General features: G+C 32.5%; 1 protein-coding gene across 2 annotated transcripts in view; it reads right to left on the bottom strand.

The window, feature by feature from the left end:
• Window positions 1–6,850: 6,850 nt before the first annotated feature.
• LOC144965716 (major facilitator superfamily domain-containing protein 12-like) overlaps window positions 6,851–21,810 on the bottom strand; it is a 40,262-nt gene continuing 25,302 nt past the window's right edge. Inside the window, exons 12-13 of one of the 2 annotated variants that reach the window (XM_078901334.1) lie at window positions 15,145–15,278; window positions 6,851–7,669 (exon numbers count right to left, since the gene is read on the bottom strand). In XM_078901334.1, coding sequence (XP_078757460.1) covers window positions 7,401–7,669; window positions 15,145–15,278 — 403 coding nt within the window. In that variant the 3' untranslated portion in view covers window positions 6,851–7,400. The remainder of the gene's footprint in view (window positions 7,670–15,144; window positions 15,279–21,810) is intronic. The other variant, XM_078901335.1, reaches the window with a different exon arrangement.

Raw genomic sequence — 21,810 nt, 5'->3', positions numbered from 1 at the left:
ACGACAACTAGGCCTGGCCGATGAGAGCGTGACCCTACCTTATGAGCTATCCACGATCAGATAAAAGATCGTCTCTAACCCAGGTCATTATTCGAGCTCTCTCTCTCTCTCTCTCTCTCTCTCTCTCTCTCTCTCTCTCTCTCTCTCTCTCTCTCTCTCTCTCTCTCTCTCTCTCTCTCACTGACTACTTGAGATCGCGGGTCCAACCCACACAACCACCGCGAAGTTAGTTGGCCAGCAATTAAGCTTAATATTAATAGCCAATATTCTCAACGCAAACATATAACATAGAAACACTTGAGACATTGAGTATACTCCGGTATTTGGGGTGAATTTTTAATTCAGAAACGTGAGTGGAGCAGGCACTTATGTTGGTAACAACAAGAGATGAAGTGAGTACGAAAGTGCCAGTAGACAATAGAGAATGAAAATTTTTCACAGCGGTGATGGGGGTTTGAACCCGTGACCTTACTGCAGACTTGCCAAATTGAAAACTTCAAATTTAGTAATTTTAATGTCAATTTTTAGTAATTTGACAAGGAAGTTCGTAATTTCTGAAATTGTGTATGAACAACCACAATTTTATTATTATTATTATTATCATCATTATTATAGTAGAAGTAGTAGTAGTAGTAGTAGTAGTAGTAGTAGTAGTAGTAGTAGTAGTAGTAGTAGTAGTAGTAGTAGTAGTAGTAGTAGTAGTAGTAGTTGTTGTTGTTGTTGTTGTTCTTCTTCTTCTTATCATTATTATTATTTTTATTATCATTTAAGCATTATTAAAATTAAAAATTCGTAATGGCCATGAAATTTGTCTAAAATTCGTAAAATTACGAAAAATTCGTAAGATTCGGCATGTATGTTACTGGTACGACAACTCCGCCTGGCCGTTGAGAGCGTGACTCTACTGTATGAGCTATCCAAGATCCCAAAAAAGATTGTCTCTAACTCAGGTCATTATTATATATATTTATGTTGTTCTGTACCAACTGAAAGAATACCAAAAGCTAAAAGTCATAAATAAAACGCTTTTTATAAAACATCGTTGTTCAAACTCATATATAAGAAAATGAGGTGTTATTAATAAAAATAAAAAAAATCATGCAGCATTTAAATCCCTGAGCCAGGAAAGCTGATTTTAGTGGTTTGTATAAATTATTTGCACAAGAAAACGAATAAAACATACGAGGTAATTCAAATGGTAATATGCCCGATTGTAAGCGGGTAATATCAAACCAAACAGGATTCTGCATTTTGTTTTGTTTGCTTTTAAAAATAATCATTACAAAGCATGATTTTTGAAATTTGAACATGGTTCAGACCTCTAATCAAACCTCAGATTGCATCCTTTAAAAGAGAGGTTTTTGTTTTTGATGCTCTCTCTCTCTCTCTCTCTCTCTCTCTCTCTCTCTCTCTCTCTCTCTCTCTCTCTCTCTTCCCTCCCTCTTTCTTCCCTCCCCCCCCCCTCTCTCTCTCCTCTCTCGTTGTTTCCCGTATAAAATTAACACAATCAATCTTTTCAGTCTGCATTATTTGTTGCCTCTTTTATCTTTTATAGAGTTGAACGGTGCTTGCAACAATTTATGATTATATCGATGCCAATAAAGAGTAAAGTAGTAATAGTAATGTGAGTGTTTCAAATGTGAGTGTGCGCACACGAGTGTGTATGCTGTTGTTTTGGTTTTGAGTGTTCAATGGCGCTTGCAACACAAAGTAGGTTGAGTAAGCGTCAAGGAAAAAAAAAGTAAGATGAGAGGATTCGATAAAGGGGAGAAGAGAAAAAGAAAGCAAGGAGTAATGTGCCTGTCTGTGCTCAGAATGAGAATCTCACAATGGCTCATATATTCAGACCCCTGCACCAATAAATATAGGCTAATATACAAATATGAAATAGTATCAATAGAATTGAGATGATTTACAAGGGGGGGGGGGGGGAATCATCTCTTAAAAAGGTGCATGGAATCAGCAACCATTCCTCAATCGTGCGCTGTAAGTCCCATCCAGAATCTTCTATCACCCTTTATTTACACTATATTTAAATAATCTAGACACCAAAACATCACAGGAAGTATGAAACAACACACAATCATTAACAACAATAACATTTACACACACTTCCCATAGATTGCCCTAGTGGCATGAAACAGTACTGTAGAAGTAAACAATAATTATATATATCCTTTCTTTTAAAAATATATTGTGCCATTTGAGTCAATAAAAAAAAATGATACGGCGCACAACTCTACTGAAAGATTTGAAAATTAGAAATGTATTTTTTACAGATAGATAAACAGATAACTTGATTTCCTTTCATAATTTAAAGTCAGTTTGAAAGTTCGTTAAGTCAAACAGATATCATAAAATATGTACCGACGACACTAACACTCACAAAATCAACCAATTTCTATACTGTAAAAAGTTGTCAGTTTGGCGTTTTTAAGCAAATCGTTGCATTCGAAATAATGTATTCACTTAATTACTTTAAGGATTTCAGACCTACACTAAGTTTTCATCTATTAATGACATCAAGTATTATTATTGCCCCTTTGATGCTTTCAATGTGATGGTTTCGGGTGGATAATACCCAGATTTAACTTATGGCCACACCCTCAACTCTATCTGTCCAGTAGAGTCCTTACTTCCGTTGTGTTGTTGATTTAGCGGTGATCAGTGTTGTTATGTAGTAGTGTGTTCTCATTGCGTGTATGTTTTTGTGCGTGTGCGTGTGTGTATGTGTGTGTTGTGTATACATGTGTGTGTGTGTTTTGGAATGTGGTTGAGTGGAAAAAGGGGCGGGGGGTGTCCATCAAGTACAGAAATTTAGAGCGAGGAGGGGCGGGGGGGGGGGGGGGGGGTGTGTGTGTGTTTGCTAGGAACTGTCAGATTGGCATTTTTCAGTAAATCGTGGCATTCATAGTGATATTATTCACTTGATCACATGAAGGTGTTCGGATTTACAGAAATTTTAAACAAGTTTCACCAATTAACAACATCAACTAATATTACTGTTTATATTACTGTCGTTTTTATGCCATCGATGTGATAATTATTGCCCTGGGAAATATTTAGTTAAACGTTGTCGGCAAACTGTCAATTGGTTCTGTCTAGCTTCTAGCCCGAACAATCCAAAAGTAGACAGATTCGGGGACTTGATATTTTTCGCGTCTGCTTCAGATTTTCATTTGGCCTCACATAAGTTAAGTAAAGGGGAGACATTCCGAAAGCTCCTACATCCCCAGTGTTCTTTCAATTTGTATTTTCACCGTTGATCTTTTGTCAGACGTTTATTTTTTCAATTTGTCATCGTATAGAAGCATTTTAACAACTCTAGAACAAACCTTGATAGATTTGTGAAAGTTTAAAATTTCCTAATTTGACCATTGTTTTGATTCTCGGCCGCCATTTTAATTTGTGAAGTATTGAAGGTAGTACAAAGCACTCCCAAGTAAAGCGTGGTAAAGACTTGCGACTTATTGATATTGATATCTACTGACTGATAAACTAAAATCATGCCGAATAAAGCATGGCAGCGACGACAAGCACATCGATTAAAATGTGCATCTAATCGTAATCAAGCTAATCAAGAAAATGATTCAGGCAATATCGAATGAAAATAGTTCTTTCCCCGCGAAATTGCGGGCTTTTTACTAGTATATATATATATATATATATATATATATATATATATATATATATATATATATATATATATATATATATACATAAAACCTGTTAATATCATATGTGCTGTTTATTAACTCTCTCCTTAGCGGCCGATTTCAGGATTTTCCCAAAGAACTTCACACTCACCCAACACAAAAATAGATTTTTTTCACTCAAACACAATTCACCAATTATCATTTACTTAATGAGAGACAATATTACAACCAATCAAGCAACGTTAAACTTCACAAGTTATCATTGACTCAATCAGCACCAATGTTATAAAACTCTGACCCAAATATTAAACACTTCAGCAAGATTCTTTCAAACCATCATCCAACTCAACTTATGAGTGAAAGATTATCTTGCTACTCGTAAGTGAGGAATACTACAAAGATTCTAGGATAAATTGGGTTCCTTACCTTACATGCGCATTTAAAATATGTACCTTATCGTCACAAACTGGTATTATATCAGAATGGACTATGGGCTAGAAATTAAATTCATAGCCATGAATATGAAACTAGTTCTTAAATTTAAAAAAAACAAAACAAAAAAAAAACAAAAAAACAAACAAACAAAAAACTACCTCCATTTCTTTTTTCTTATTATCTTAATTCTAACTTTACTTTTCAAAGTCCAATTCATCTCGACATAATGCTTTTTTGAGACATTGTAAGTCACAAATGAATCCTTATAGTAGATTACTTGGGAATTGAAAAAAAATGAATAAAAAAAAAGCATTAGAACACATATTAAATATGGTCAAACATTACATCAATTTATGTATATTTCATCATTGTGACCCATCATCTCAAAACGGTATCATATCGGGGTGAACCAGATGCCAACAGAAAATGTTGAAGTTAAAATAAACATAAATGTAAAATTTGTATCTTTATAAATTTAACAAATTATACTTATTCTAATCAATCACATATAAAATAAAAACTTTAACCAAGTCTCACAATTCTGATGATATATTCAACTTTTTAGCATCTCAACAACCTCTCCAATATAATAAGACAAAGGGAATGCTAAAGCTTCTAGAAGATGTGGACTGTAAAAAGCAATAAACAAAAATTAATAATATAATAGCTTTGAAAAAGAGGCAAAATGACAAACACTAAAACCGTTTAATTCATCTCTTAAATTCCAGACAAACAGACAGCAAAAAAGTATTTGGCACATCTTGTTTATTAGTACGATCTTGATCACAATAATAAGCGTTTATTTTTAATAACAAATATATTGACTTCACCATAATGACCTGTTTCACCGTCTTCATCACCATCATCATAATCATCATTGTCCCCGAAGTAGTAGTAGTGATGATCGTCATCACCACCGTCGTATTCTTGATGATTGTTTGTTTGTTTTTTTTGTTTGTTTTTTTTAAAATATAATTATCTCCTCCTGTTTCTTTGCCTTCTATGCTGTGAAGTAATGTAAGATTCTACTTGGGTGATGAGTTATATTCAAGAGTCAATTGTACATGTCTTTTGTTGTGTGTACACGTATATTTAGCCTACGTGCGTGTGGGGTGTGTACATGTGCATGTCCAATATGTCCACTATACAATAATTGTACTTTATATTGGCATCAACGTGAACCAAATGAATTTCCATTTTTTTTTTCGACAATAAAGTTCCATTATTATTATTATTATTATTCGGAAGACGTCTGAAATTTAAGCGATGCATTAATGTTTTGTTGTTTTTGTTTTAAGTTGAATTGAAGGGGGATTTTCAGCCCGAAATGCTCCATATTTGGAAGTGGATTCTTTTTTTTTCAAAGCTGTTATATTCATTTTTGTAGGGATATAATAACGCTTAGAGGAAATGGATCACATTTCGAAATGTATGCAATGTGAAAGACTCGAATGTTATAATATTCATTAGAAAAAATAATAATATTGGATACCGATAAACTGACTGTATAAAACAAATTCAAATTAAACAGCCCATTAATAAAGAATGTAAAATAAAACAAAGCAAATATGGCATGTCGTTGTAGAATATGGTTTAAAATAAAGTTATGAATTTTACCTACAACCAATCTTAACTCACGAAATCTAAAGAGACAGAATATATTGTGCAAGACTTTTCTCACAGCAGTAAGTGTAAGATAAGAGAAAAAAAAAAACTAAAGAAAAACAGATAAGCAATTTATGATGATTGTGGTTAGTTTAAAACGTCCCCATACTTCCCCGTGACTGCATTGCTAGGTATATTTTAGATGTGGCAAAAAGTACTATGCATTCGACCAGTCTCACTCCTAGTCCTAGCCCAGGCTTAGGAAGTAGTTTTCACTTTTATTTCATGTTTAAGAAGACAGAATACTGTTGAATACAAAGGGCTTTACCATTTGCAGATTACTAATGGAGAAAAGGAGGGCGTATCGTCTTATCATATATGTAAAAGAAAAATAATAATAATTAAAAAGTTTAAAATTTAAAAATGAAAACAACCAATTTTTTTTCCATTTTAGTACAAATGTTATTTTCTTTTTTTCTAAAATGAAATATTACCATCTGGTATTAATTAATGTATGCTGTTCCGACAACATAATTCTAAAAAAAAAAAATCAATAATAATAATAATAATAATAATAATAATAATAATAATAATAATAATAATAATAATAATAATAATAATAATAATAATGGTAACGAATAGATAGATTAATAAAAACCCCAACCATATAAATAAATATTTTATCCCCAAATACCAAGAGAGGAATTAAAAGAAGAAGTTTTTAAATAAATATAATTTATTAAATGAAATTAGAGATCGTTAATATTGGAACTAAGATTTTCAATTCATCTTTCGGATATTTCGACACATTTTGAACAGATCATGAGCAACCCTCGAATTTTGCATAGTGAGGAACAGTTTGTTTTCTGCTGTTGCCTCAGGATATATGTCAATGAACAGGAATTTTGGAATTGTGTTCTGTCTTAAAGAGGCACACTCTATTTTTTAGCTAAGGTACTTTATGAATATCCCACTAAAAATCCTGGAATATTGCCTATTTAAGCACAGTTTATTCAGCCGAAGTGTTTTATGAATATATCTCAATAAACAAGTCTTGAAATACTGCCTTCTTAGGCACAGTTTGTTCTCAGTGTGTTATGAATATTATTTCAGTAGGCACCATTACTGGAATATTACCTATAATAAATGCACAGTTTTTTATTTTTGTTTTAGCTTAAGTGTTTTATGAATGTATTTTAGTGAACCATAAATACGGGAATATTGCCTCCTTCAGTGCAGTCTATTTTCAGCAAGATGATTCATGAACGTATTTCAGAAAACAACATTACTGGAATATTGCTTATGTATGCACAGTTTGTTTTCAGCTTACAAGCTGTATGAATGTATTTCAGTAAACAACAACAAAGAAATGCAGCCTATTCTGTCACAGTTTGTTTTAACGCAAAGATGCATTTTGAACGTATTTCAGCAAATCACAATACTTGACTATTGCCCTTGTATGCAAAGTTTGTTTTCGGATTAAGTGCTTTCTGAATGTATTTCAGTAAAGAACAAATTAGGAATGTGGCCTATATTTCAGCACAGTTGGTTTCCACCAATATGTTTTTATGAATGTATTTCGGTAAACAAGAATCCTGGAACAATACCTTCTCAGTCACAGTCTTTTTCAGCTACAGAGCTTTACGGGTGGATCTCAGTAAACAAGACATCATCTGTCCTTTCAATTTGATAAGTTACTGCTGGCTAACACGAATTGTATGGAGAGTTCTTTGACATGGAACCGGTACGTTTCGTGCACAAGAGCGGTTTGGTTTCATCCACCTCATCCGTATCAGACAGTGTTTCATTGTTTATTTGATGGATTTGTGGGAAATGTGTGATGGCCCCGGAAGTTGGGTTGACAACACAATAGACACAGCTGCCTGGTGGTGTGTAGAACTCACCACATGAACACTGGATTGTATGTTCCGAAGAATTTACATGAGTGTCATTACTCCTCATCAGTTTTGTTTCTGTGGGGGAAAAAAGGAGATTTTGATTAGAACTGGAAAGACGCTGTCACAAAATTAAGAGATAAATACTTTAAAGATAGTTGTAGTGCAAGAAAAAAAATATTAAAATAATAATCCATATTTGTGACTTGCAGCTTGAAAACGGTTCATGCCAGGTGTTTGTTTGTTTGTTGCTTTAGGTCTCTTCCAACACAATTGAAGTTATATGAGAGACCGCTGAAACAAAAAAAAACAAGCAATCTAACAAAAATAGTACAAATGTAAATCAAAATCATAACCTAAAGATATCATAAGCTAAATTATAAATAACCAAGAACAAACAGGCAGAAGATTTACAGAAAAAAAATATCCCCTGTCAAAAATACAATCACAAACCAAAGAAGCAGGATAGGCTAGTAAAGAGAAGAAGAAACGACATCACTATTGGATCGTACACCCATGCGAACATCATAGGTATATGATTCAAGGGTGATGCTCCCATCCAACCAACCGCCATGCCAGGTGATTTAGATGCTAAATATTGATTTTATAGTAAAAATAATATGTGAAGTGAGTTTCTAAGTTTCTCTGGGGAGAATGGATATCATTTCCCAAAATGATAAAATTAAAATTTCACATTTCTGGCCAATTTAACTATAAAATCCATTTTAGGCATCTGGTTTACCCGACATAATAAAATTTTAAATGATGGATCACATTTTATAACAAAAAGCATAGCCATCAAATCACTGAGGTTCAAGTGGTTGATAAATCTTTAGAAGGATTATATAGATAGAACGAAGATGACGTCACTCGGGTCTTTGTTATTGTTTTTTGCCATCCACGTTTATGAGTAATTCTTACTTAACTGTATTAACCAGACTATACAAGTTCATGGTTACACAGAGTTTTGTGTGTTGGTCCATTATACTTCCAGGTGGCAATGTTGTGAACTTCTAAGCCAAGCGCATACTATCTATAAGAGTGACCTTTATCACTGGAAAATATACTTTGATGTTGAAGAGTATATGAGTAGCTGACTTTCAAAACGTACCAAGTCTCATTTTCATCATTCAAAGAAACCACATTTTTATGTCATTTATTTAGTGACTTAAAGAGGAAAATACTTGTTTTGTGTGCCTCATACCCCGAGTGTTTTGAAACTCCAAATTTTTTTCTGGTGATCCTATGGAGTCCAAAAGATGGCTTGAGATTGACTCATTTTCTATCAGGATGTGATTTAGGGCGTTTTGAAAGTCAGCTACTCATATTTTAATGTCCAAATGTATTCCCTTTCTTTCACATTTCAAAGAACATGAAATAAAATATATCTACCCTAGATATATGGTGACCAAAGAAACTCGTAAATAGTAAAGTATTAAAAAATAAGTGACAATCTGCATGACTTATTGAAATAATCAAGCTGTTAAAAAAAAAAAGAGAAAACAATTTCATCACAATGCATGGTAATTCAAAACATTTATAATGATAGGAATTTTTTTTCTATCATTTTAGTGCAAAAAAAAAATTATTGAATAATTGTTAAGCTAAGGATAAGTTCATTGAGATTCCCTTTACTTTACAATGACAGTCGATTTCTCATGAAGCAATTTAAAAAAAAGTCACATTTGACATAAAACGAATCATTCTCCTTATTCCTAAAACTAATGTCATATAAAGACTAAATTTCACTGCATTTATCAAAGGCCATTGTAGGTACTATTAAATAACCTGGAGCTCTGTTAAACATCCTAAAACAAGTCCCGTAAAGACATATACTCGTTAATTCCCATTACAACTTTACAAGCTTTAAGTTCCTGCCTCTGTGTGTGTGTGTGTGTGTGTGTGTGTGTGTGTTTAGGGGTGTGTGGAGGTATAATAATAATAATAATAATAATAATAATAATAATAATAATAATAATAATAATAATAATAATAATAATAATAATAATAATAATAATAATAATAATAATAATAATAATAATAATAATAATAATAATAATAATAATAATAATAATAATTTAAAAAAATAAAATATAAAAAACATAAATTTATATGTTGGTATGACGACAATTTTTGTTGAGGAACGAACTGTAGGGAAAAAAATATTCTATAATTAAAATTTTTGTTTTTTGTTTTGTTTTTGGCAATAGGCAGGAGATTCATCAGAGAGAAGAAAAAATCGATAATAACTGCAACAACAACAACAACAACAACAATAACAACAAATACAATAACATCAACAAGGTTTAAGGTTCAAGGCCGGTATCTTTATCAGATGGCCAATTATCATTACCCAGGAGATTAATTGATTAGTTGAGAACATGTCAAATAAAAATGTTGGATAACAATCATAGATAAAACTGATAAGTTAAAAAAAATAGAGAGAGAAATCGAATATTAAAAAAAAAAGTAGAGTAATAAAATAATGCGAAAATAGCTTGAGAAAAAATTGTGCATTTTTTATAAAGTACAATAAAGTACAGCATTAGGTTAAGAGATTCCACCATGCACTCAGAAGAATTTATAGATTATGTAATGATCATAGTAGTAGTCCTTCAGAGCCATAAAGCCAGTGGAGCCGGAGTTTATCCCAATTTCTATAGCGTGAAATGAACAATAGCAATTGCTTGCTATCCTTTGGATTGGATGCTAGTCTATCGCAAAGTACTTTCTGCCATATCTAAAAGACCCAGCTACCCTTTCACTGCTGGGTAGACAGGGGGATAAATAGAAATCTCGACTGCATCAGGGATCGATCGATCTTGGTTCCTTTGCGTGTGAAGAGATTGGTCGACCAACTGAGCTATAGGGACCCCCAATGATCATAGGTAATCAATTAATCAGATCATCTCGCCCACCAACGATTTTTTCTTATACCATTCATTCCATGGTGAACTTTGCCTTAAATGTTTTATAAATCAAATCAGTTCAGTTGAACTATCTCCTTACCAGTCATTTTCAGAATTGTCCCCGAAATGTCCCACTCATCCAACACAAATATATAAATATTCTTACTCAAAAAGAAAAGCAACAAGTACATTCTATACATATTACTGTTCAGCACATTGAGCTCTACAACACAGTGTCCAGTTTCATAGCTATAACAAAAAAATTTCTTCTATATTTGTGATACAGAAAAGAAATTAGAATGAGATAAATGTTGGTTGCATCATAACGTTTGTGACGATTTTCCTGTACATGGTAAGGAGAGGGTTAAGTAAACTTTTCTTCCATTTTTTTTTTACTTACGAAATGTTTCACTTTAAATGAGATGACTTAAGGACATTAAAATATGGCTCCTACACAATCTCATAAAGTTACTTTTTGCAAGACCTAAAGACCGTGTGCATCTTTGTGACATATTGATAAGCCTTGAGGTTGTAAGTATCTCTCCAATGATCCATCGCTAAAACCTTCAAACTTCTTGGTATTAATGAATATATTCTTTTTTTTTTTAAAGTATAGGGTTGGGGGTAAATATTTTCCTGTACAGTCAATGTTAATGACCGATCACGGTACCCTGGCAAGGCCTGTTCATCATAGCCTATATTTCCCCGCAAACGATGCAGGGTCTCCACCATTATCACAAAAAAAAAAAAACCCAAAATTTTTTTTAAAAATCAACAACAACAAAAAGAAACCCCCAAAAAATGTACAAACACCGTGATATTCGGCCTGGCACTTTATCTTCAAATGTATCTATATCTTTCGCAGCATTCATCACAAAAAGCAAGCCATTATGTATACATGTGAAGGCTTATCATTTTAGTTATGTAGGGCAAATTCAGCCACTTAGTTTTAATATAATATGTTGAAAAGCGTGCTTAGACCGGGTACTATATGACAGTTTATAAACAGTTTTATATGCATGAGTCAATAAAGAGGGCATGATGTGGAAATAAGCATAATTGCAATTTAAAAGTGGAATTGTTGTAATATTAAAAGGATATTCAGAGTATAAGAAATTAGGGGTTGTCCAAAAAGAAAAAGAAAATCAAAAATAGTTATCCATCTTTGAACTCATCTATTTCCTTCTTAAAAAGTTTTTTTTTTTAATTAACAAATTGTTAATTAGTAATAATAGTCTATAAACACAACTCTAATTTCCCAATATGAAATTTAGCATAAAATTATGCATTTGTACATTTGCCAAATCCATCAGACAACAATTTTACGCATAAAAAATTGACAATAATCAGGTCGCACTGTCCAATAATCTAGAATCTTCTGCTTCTTGTATCAAATAAATTATATTGGATTTTCATGGAATAAAAAGATGAGGGTGAATTTATTGAATATAACAAACAAATAAAAAAAATTTAAAAATAGTGTGAGCCTGAAATGTTCAGTGTTAAGTATTCCTTCTTTTAAGAAGCTGTTACATTAATTTTTGTTCAAAATCTTTTCATGTTATATACTCTTTCTCCAAAACAATTGACCACTTTGAAAAATATTTGATAAAAATTAAACAAATAAAGGTGTCATATAACTTTTTTTCTAAAATCCACGAAATATCCCAGAACCATGTGGGATGTTGAAAACTAAAAGTCACAGGTTTAACATTGTGTATGCCCCCCACGGCTGTTGATGACTGTGCCACACATCTGCTTCTCATTGAGAGCACCAAAAGACGGAATTCAATCTGAGGAATGTCTTCCCAAATTTTGAGAAGGTCCCTTGATTGGTTTTCCCGTTGTAGTTCTGGGCGGCTTAGAGCCCGATCCATTAGGTCTCATAAATGCTCAATTGGGTTTAAATCAGGTGAAAGAGCGGGCCATGGATGAAATACTTGCGCAGTCTTGTCAATTAGAAAGGTTGTAGTGATATTTGCCTTGTGTGCTGGTGCATTATCATGCATGAATGTTAACCCAGGATACTCCTCAAGGAAAGGAATGAGGGCAGGTGCCAACACTTTGTTGATGTAACTCCGAGCTGTAAGTTTTACTTATATGGTAATGCAAGCTGTTCTAAAGTTGGCACGAATAGCACTCCAAGTCATTACACTGCCCTGCCTCTGTTGCCTCCCTCTTTAATACAATTGTAAGCAAAGCCATCTCCTTGATGCAGGAACACACAAAATCAACCATCTCTTCTCTCAAGAATCGTCTGACCACAGAATGTCTTCCATAGATGCATTGTCCAATGTCTCTATTGTAAGGCCCAATGCAGTCTGTTATGGTTATGCACATGTGTTATCATGGCCTCAAGACTGGTCTGCACATAGACAGTCCACCTTCACGTAAACGTCTAAGGACTGTGTGGATGCTGATCCTTGGTCTGCCTGGTTGAGGTAAGTCGGTTGTCACTCCCCATTGCCCCAAGTCACCTCAGAAATAGATGTTCCAGCTGGTGCCCAGTAGCACAAATTCTCTGGGTTTTAATATTCAGCCTAGGCACAGTGAACAACCCAATAGGGTTATAAATCAAATGGCAGTCATTTCATACAGCATTAAAGATCAATAAATTATGATTATTTTAAACATTTCGGAAACCAATGGTAGTATAAAGAGTCAAAAAAAAAATTAAAAACGTGATTTTCCCAAGTGCAGATTGGAGAGATATGAAACACCATAGTTACAGTTGTGATTATAGACTCACCCCAAAACAATAATAATCGAGTGAGTATATTTAATTGCTAGGGCTCTGAGAAATCAAAAACAAAAAAAAGTGGCCACGTGTTTTTAAGAAAGATTAAATTTCAGTCAATAATCAAAATTAAACTGGATTAATTTTTGTTTTTAATTTTCAACTGCCATGTGAAGTCAAAACATTCTTATATTATAAGAAAAACATTTTTCCCTCAAAGTTGTGCATATCTGAAATAGTGAATGTGAGAATATGGTGAATGATATCAAGTTATAAACAAAAATATCCTGATATAACGCATTTGATACTTCTCACCTAGTTATATTTGTTCCTACCTTGTAGCTGAATTACACACAACGCGAATAGAGGAAAGAGTAAGATGAGTTACACAAAAGTGAGAAGAGTTGCATGCATCAATGCAAATAACATTTTAAAAAAGCAAATGAAAAATAGAAGGAAACGACAAAGAATTCAAGAGGTTAAATGGATGGAGGTTAGAAAGAAAGGGATGGCTCAGTGGTAAGTGCAAGTGCTGATCTCTCTCTGTCTCTCTCACTCTCCCTTTCTCAGCCAGATGGAGGGTGCCGTGCCAATTGGATCCCAGTTTTGATCTGACACAACGATTCTGTAATATCTTTATTCCTGGTTTCATCTGGTACTTCTCCATACCCTATATTTCTCATCTTCAGAGAAAACTGCATTTTTGGTCATTTTAAAATTGACATAAATAGGACATTTTTTGTCTTGTTTGCTTCATAGAAAAATAGAACAATGCCCTGAGTGTTTTTAAAACTTCAAATTTTCTCTGCGATTCCAAAGTGTTACAAAAAATTGCTTTCGAGTATCAACTTATCTATCTAGATGTGACTTAGCAGGTTTTCATAGTCAATTTCTCAGTTGTTTGTGTCTTTTACTCCAGCTTTCATTGGTTATTTTGCCAAGAAAATGCTATCATTGAGATTGACGTGGCACAACTTATACAGTCGCTTCTCTCTAATCCGAAACTTCACAATCTGGATGTTTCCATTATCCGGACAGGTTCCCAGGGGACGGAGTTTTTTTCTTCTTTATTTGTACACTTTAGGCACTTATTCCACTATCCAAATGTCTCTGTAATCCATGTAATCCAGACAATATGCTAGGGAATGAGATGCTTGAATTGGAGAGATGTGACTGTATATGTCGTTTTTACTTACTTGATGAGCATAAGTTTTGTATACAATGTTGCATGACTTACTTTTAAATCAATTGTTTAATCGTTGATGAAAGGGTATAGTAGTAATGACAGCACTGCTCTGTACCAACACAGGGCTATACTAGCTGTAACTTTTAAAATAAAAAAATTTATCTCAATGGACAATAAAGATATCATTACTACACTGATGCATTGACAGCCCATTGGTGTTAAAAATGATGATGATGTTGATGATGATGATGATATGATGATGATGATTAATAATAATAATAATAATAATAATAATAATAATAATAATAATAATAATAATACTAATAATAATAATAGTAATAATAATAATAATACTAATAATAATAATAGTAATAATAATAATAATAATAATAATAATAATAATAATAATAATAATAATAATAATAATAATAATAATAATAATAATAAAAATAATAATATAATAATAATAATAACAATTATAACAATAATAATAATAATAATAATAATAATAATAATAATAATAATAATAATAATAATAATAATAATAATAATAATAATTACAATAATAATAATGATAATGATAATAATATTAAAAGCAAAACAAAAACACCCCCACCCACAAAAAAAAAACAAAAAACAACAAAAAACAAGACAAAAAAACAAAACAAAAAGAAACACAAACAAAAAAATTTGCCAAAAACCAATAAAAACAATAGCTTACCTCCTTTTCCTTTCCTTACTCCGATATTTTGTGGCACAAGGGTGAGCAAGATAATGAAGGCCACTAAAAGAGCTGCTCCTGGGACGAGAGTCTGTACCATACGGTAGTACGGCTCGCAGGCTGGACAGCAATTGCTGGTTTCAAAGAAAATGTTAAATGAAGCATATTAAAATTAAATTAAAATAAGCTTTTATATAGACCAATATCAACTAAACGTGCTCAAAGTGCTTTACACGGGGTCCCTGGCCAACAGCAACACATAACATGGAGGATGAGACATGGCGACTGTTAGGCGATAGTACAATTTTTCGGACAACAACGCTGTTAACGGCCAGGTACTCATTTTACACCTGAGTATGGTGAGAGAATGTGAGTAAAGAGCCTTTTACAAGGACTCAACTATCATTCATTTAGACCATTATTAAGCCTTATTAAAGAGCTGATATTCATACAAAGAGTAAGCTATTTGGCTCCAAAGTATGAGCTCTGCTTTGGATGGTGGGTGACATTGATGTGGGTGTAGGGCCTTGTGATTTGTATTTCAACAAATCTATTGTTGCCTAAATGGATTTGAAAAGAAGAAAACACCATTTATGCTGCATCTATGTCTATGTATCTCTCTCTGTGTTAATAACAAATTCTAGAGGTGCCTAAATGATTCAATAAAATGTATAGTAAAATAAAGGGAGTAAAAATGAGTCGTATAAAAGATCCACAACAAAGTAAAGGCTGTTTCGACCTTCAGGTAAACAAGAAAAGGAAATATGTTATATTACATTTGTTTTCCTGAAGAAAGCCAAAGGTCGAAACTTCGTTTACTTTGTTGTGTATCTTTTTTATGAGTCATTTTTACTCCCTTTATGTTACTGTACATTTTATTAAGACAGAGAGAGATACGTATCTTTGACAGAAGATGGACATAGGTTAAATAATGCAATTCTAAAATGACACAAAATCTGAAATTTGTCATATATGTCAATCGGATGCATGCTGAATTGAATATGAAGAAAGTAAATGACAGACGGCTTAGCCTTCTTTTTTAAAATGAAAATTATAAACAGCAGACTTCCAAGATTACAGTGCAACACCTTTTGATTGCTTTACGCTTCTTGTTTAATATTGATAAAATTTAATAATAACATTAACAAGGGTTGCAAAAATTGTAGTCTTCCATTCCATTTTATTTTTTTCTCTTACTAACCCTCCATCCATCCATCTATCCAGCCTTCATCATCATGTCATAATAATAATAATAATAATAATAATAATAATAATAATAATAATAATAATAATAATAATAATAATAATAATAATAATAATACTTTATTCATCCAAAGAATTTTTTTTTTTGTACAGACGTGATAACAACTAGGTAGTATAAGTATGTATAATGTGAAAGTAATAAAATGTGTAAATTGATTTGTATATTGAGTATTATAAATTCGTGTAAATAAGTTAAGATCTATGACAAAAAATTATAAAATTGAAAAATAATAATTATCATCACCCTTCCTTCCTCCCCCCCCCCTCTCTCTCTCTCTCTCTCTCTCTCTCTCTCTCTCTCTCTCTCTCTCTCTCTCTCTCAATGTGCTCAAAGCGCTTTATAAGGGGTCAATGGTCAACAACCCTGACGGCTATTAAGCGATATTGCATTTTTTTTTCCAACAGAGACAACACTACTACTCATTTTACACGTGCTCAGCTTATAGCATTTGCATAAACATAAAAACCTTCATTAAGGGAGAATGTTTTTATTTCTTAAAACTTCTTCATTCTGATCAGTTTTAACTTTAATCTCCATTTCCTTCACCGAATTCACCCTGATATAATGCCAGATTGACGCCGTGGGTTATATAATATGTTTAGCTTATCTTCTCTCTTGCGTCAACAAATTGTCTGATTTACCACTGATATTGAAAAGGATACAAACACTTAAACCAAAAGAGACCAAAACAAAAAAAAGAGCCAATGAAGCAAATAATAATGAAAAGACTACACCATAAGAAGGAAGTTAGATCAAACACAACAAATATTCAGAGGGATACAAGAAATCACTGGGATAATCATGATTTACACAGCCTTTGCCTTCTTTGAATAGAAACAGACTCAGAACCACTGATTATTGTTGTTAACAAAGGTGAGCCCAGAGGTTGCTATGAGAAAATTGAAATTGAAATGCAATGAAGTAAAGATTTTATAATGCGCCTATCCCCATATGAGCCCTTTATGATTGTATAACAGCTTAACAACAACAACAGCAGGCACACGAGAGAGAAAATAGACTACACAGCAAGAATTTTTTTTAAAAAGGAAGAAATAAATGACAATACCAACTTAAGTTACTAATAATAACATCTCGAGGTAAGCAAGACACAATAGAACTATCTGTTCCAAGATTTTCCAAGAGAATAAGTCTTAAGATTAAGATGCTTGATGAACAGAATCCCTTCTCTATTGATAATCGCAAAGATGAAGGGCAAGGGAATCCTGAACCAAAAAGAGACTAGGTCCACAAAGTAGACACTCCACGTATGGCCTTAAATAAAAGGATAAGATTAAACCAAGTCACTTAGATAGACCGGAGCAATATCAGAATTGCAAAAATATTAAGTCATAGTAAGTATAATATGACCCATGAGCTGGCAAAGAAAACAGCGAATGCAAAGAAGAAGAAGAAGAAGAAGAAGAAGAAGAAGAAGAAGAAGAAGAAGAAGAAGAAGAAGAAGAAAAAAAAAAAAAAAAAAGAAGAAGAAGAAGAAGAAGAAGAAGAAGAAGAAGAAGAAGAAGAAGAAGAAGAAGAAGAAGAAGAAGAAGAAGAAACAAAGAAACCATTTTTCTCAGTGCTTATGAAGTAATTTTAAATAATAAAGTCGTGAATGAACCGAAGTAATCAGTAAGTAGGAGATGCACTTGAAACATATTGACTCAGATCTTGTAACAATCTTGGCAAGAATGGGAATGCTGTAATTTTTCAAACAAATGACTAATAAAATTGACAACCAGGATTTGTTTTATAAATCGAGGCCTTGCGTTATTATCCATGCCTATAAAATGTGTCCAACAATAGGATGCCATTTTAAACTGCAAAGCATTTATAAATTGATACCTCAAAGCTAAGCGTCTTTATAATAACTAAAACTAAGGTATCCAAGTTAATATTTGTGCTAGCTTGAGCTTTGCTTTATGTAAAGTTGACGAGGAAAAAAATTCTGACAACAGTTTTCAGGCAGGTCTATAATTTGGTAAAGTTGAAATCAAATGAAGCAGGGGCATCATCAGGTTTGGATTTAAAACATTCTCAACACGTATATGACATGCCATGCAAACTTGGGTCCAATCGATCACTGCTTTAATGATGACTTAAAATATATTTTTTCAGCAAAATAAAACTCAGTTGTCATTACTGGTTAGATTTTTAAAAAAGTCTTTCACTGCCATTAGGCCCATGGAGCTGGATTTGATCTTGCCTTCTATAGCATGAAAGGGACAATAACAATTGTTTACTACCCTTTGAATAGGATGCTTGTCTATCGCAAAGTACTTTCCACCAGATCAAAAAGACCCAGCTACCCAATCATTGATAAAAAAGTCAGGGGTAGTCAGAAAAATAAAATCTAAACTTCACTCGAAATCAATCTCAGTCCCTTTGCTTGTGAAGCGAGTACTTTTCCAACTAAGCTATCGGGACCCCTGGTAAGATAAACCTGTGGCATATATATCACTAGGCAATGCTGACAGTTTCTTTTTATAAATGAGCCAAGGTCAAAAGGTGCCCGCCTGATACCAGTGTTAAGGAAATTTGATTTTTACTTAATCATGGGCTTTTTTTCATTGGGTTAATGCTTGTAATCAATTGATAATATGAAGCAGAGATAAAATGAGATAGCTCAACATACTCTGTTCAACAGAATATGAAATAAACAACTTGAAAGTGAAATTTGAATGCTGTTTGGCATGTGCTTAAAACGAGGTCAACGCATCACCTGTTTAGAAATCATGTAGAAATTAAATGTGATGTTTTAGCACACGTGATTGAAATTTGACTGATAGTATAAAGTCAAAATTTACTTTTAAACGCAATTGCAGTATATTACATATCTGAATAAGTTTCATATAGAGTTCTTAAAAAGTTGGTGTTATTTGTGACCCTTGGTGTCATCAAACACAGCACAATACTAAGACTCGACACGAAACTTTAAAGCTCATGTTTAATGTTTATAAAATGTTTTATTATGAGAAAAAAGCATAGATTTACTATCTGAACTCAAATCTTGGAGTAAATGTATACCGATATTGAGGTTTATTGGTTTTGGTGTCATTTGTCACAAGCAACACGACATGCGTGAACACGTGGAAGTTTGTTTCGTTAAATGGCGATTCGCAATTTTGATCCACCCTTCTTACCAGTCTTTGAAGTGCAGCACTTTCATTTGCCTTTCCAGCGTGGCTCCAGGGAGAAAAGGTAAGTTGAACTTTGGTGTCATCGCTATTTTACATTGTCAGAAGCAACACTTTATATTGGATATTACAAAGTGCCACCAAAAAAGTATGTTTTCAGCTGTTATTCTATTTACAAATATGATATTATGACATCTCACATAAGACTGTGATTTTGACACAATTAATTATTTCCTTGTAATTCTAATTTTTTATGTTTCAGGGTTGTATCAATCAAGAAAAAGACAAAACTCAAGCTTTTGACGAATCCAGATAAATAGAAGGGTTGTCAAAAAATTTGATTTGATTTACTATTAACACACTAAATTACTACAAACTAGCAGATTTGAGCAGTAGGGCGGATGTTACGCTATGGTTGCATGAATTCATTACCATGGCTGATATTTATCTAGTGTTTATGTGACTTCTGGTACTTTTTGTGACCATTGGTGTCATTGCTTAAAATGTCACAGGTGACACTTAAGTTTGAAGTTTCTAATGTATTTCTGTTTTCATGTTCTTCAAAGCTTGAAATGTCATTGAATTACATTTTAACAGGCTATATTACATGTGTTCAGTTGCTATTCTTGATTTATTGAGACAAAATTGCGTTCTAGTGCCGATTTTGACCAAAGTAATAGCAACAATGGTATTACTAATTTCTAAGTATATTTCCAATTTAGAAGTATTTAGTTTCTTAAAATAATATTGAATTTCATTTTAGAGTAGGTTATTGTGCTTTTTTGACTGAAAATAATGATATATTATGGAAGAAAGTGTGATTTGGTGTTGCTTGTGACATAAGTAATGGTGTCACCGGTGTTATGTCACAAGTAACATTCAGATGCTCTAATTTCCATGTATATGTTTATTTTTGAAGTCTTTAGTTTCTGAAATATTATCATATTCCATATTTAACTGTGGTTATTACACTGGTTTGACTGAAATTAATGATATATTGTCGAAATTGCAATTTGGTATTGCTTGTGACATAAGTAATGGTGTCATCGGTCTAATGTCACAAGTGACACAATGTCGCTAAAAAAGATATGTTTTGGTCACATTATTTCCCAACATTTTATTCCAAAAGTTTCTGAACATTGCTGGTAATAAGCATATGCAATATTGTTGTTGTTGTTAATGTACAAACATTTTTATGAAATAATATATTTGCATTCTATGTTGCTTGTGACCGATGACACCAAAAAGCAACATTTTCTCCAATAGTTGGTAATATTATTGTACTATGATTGTTGTTGATTGTGTCTTTTTGTCTATAACTTACTAAATAAAGTTTGATACTCAACAAAAATCATTCGGTTATTGAGTTTTTGTCTCATTTTGGTGTCACCGGTCACAGGTGACACCAGCAACCTATAGGTATTGCTGACGATATTATGCTGCGTTAGACCTTAAAGTTATCTAAAGGGCCTTTGATTCATGAAGTACAGGGTTTTTGCTACACAAATAGCAACATGAATGGACTATTATGTCACTTTTATTTTGAGAAAAAAAAATTGGCACCTTGGCTCAAATACGTCTTGAAATATGAATGAATCATTTCATGCATGATATTTGTTTATCATCATTACAGAATTGTAAGCTTTAAGTCTTTGTAAGTAATGAAGTCCATGAGTTGGCAATGCAAGATTATACATAAATCATAGAAAACCTTTCACTCAGTGTAAATAAAGTAATTGTAAATGTCATTCACCTAATCAAAGTGATGGTAAATTTTTAGTGATTGTAAATGTCTCATACCCAACCGAAGAGAATGTAAATTTCTTTTACTCAATCGAAGAGAATGTAAATTTCTTTTACTCAATCGAAGAGATTGTAAATTTCTTTTACTCGATCAAAAATATTGTAAATTTTTAAAATCTATCTTAGTGATTGTAAATTTCTTTTACTCAATCGAATAGATTGTAAATTTCTTTTACTCTAACAAAAATAATGTAAATTCCTTTCACTCGATATTAGTAATAGTGAATTTCTTTTACTTGATCAAAGTAATTATATATTTCTCTATTTCTTTAACTTGATCAAAGTAATTATAAATTTCTATAACCCGATTGAAGTAGTTATACATTTCTTTCACTGGATCAAAGCTTTGACTGAGATGAAAGAAGTCGGCAGTAAGCTTTAAGACTTTGGAAAGATATCTCAATATTCAAAACTGTCTGTCCATTTTTAAATAAGTCACTATAACATTTTAATATCGTAAATCAT

The sequence above is a fragment of the Berghia stephanieae genome, chromosome 2, assembly GCF_034508935.2.
Source record: "Berghia stephanieae isolate SIO BIC M18660-M18661 chromosome 2, UCSD_Bste_1.3, whole genome shotgun sequence".
Taxonomy (NCBI): Eukaryota; Metazoa; Mollusca; class Gastropoda; order Nudibranchia; family Aeolidiidae; genus Berghia; species Berghia stephanieae.
This window is presented reverse-complemented; position numbering and strand designations above follow the sequence as displayed.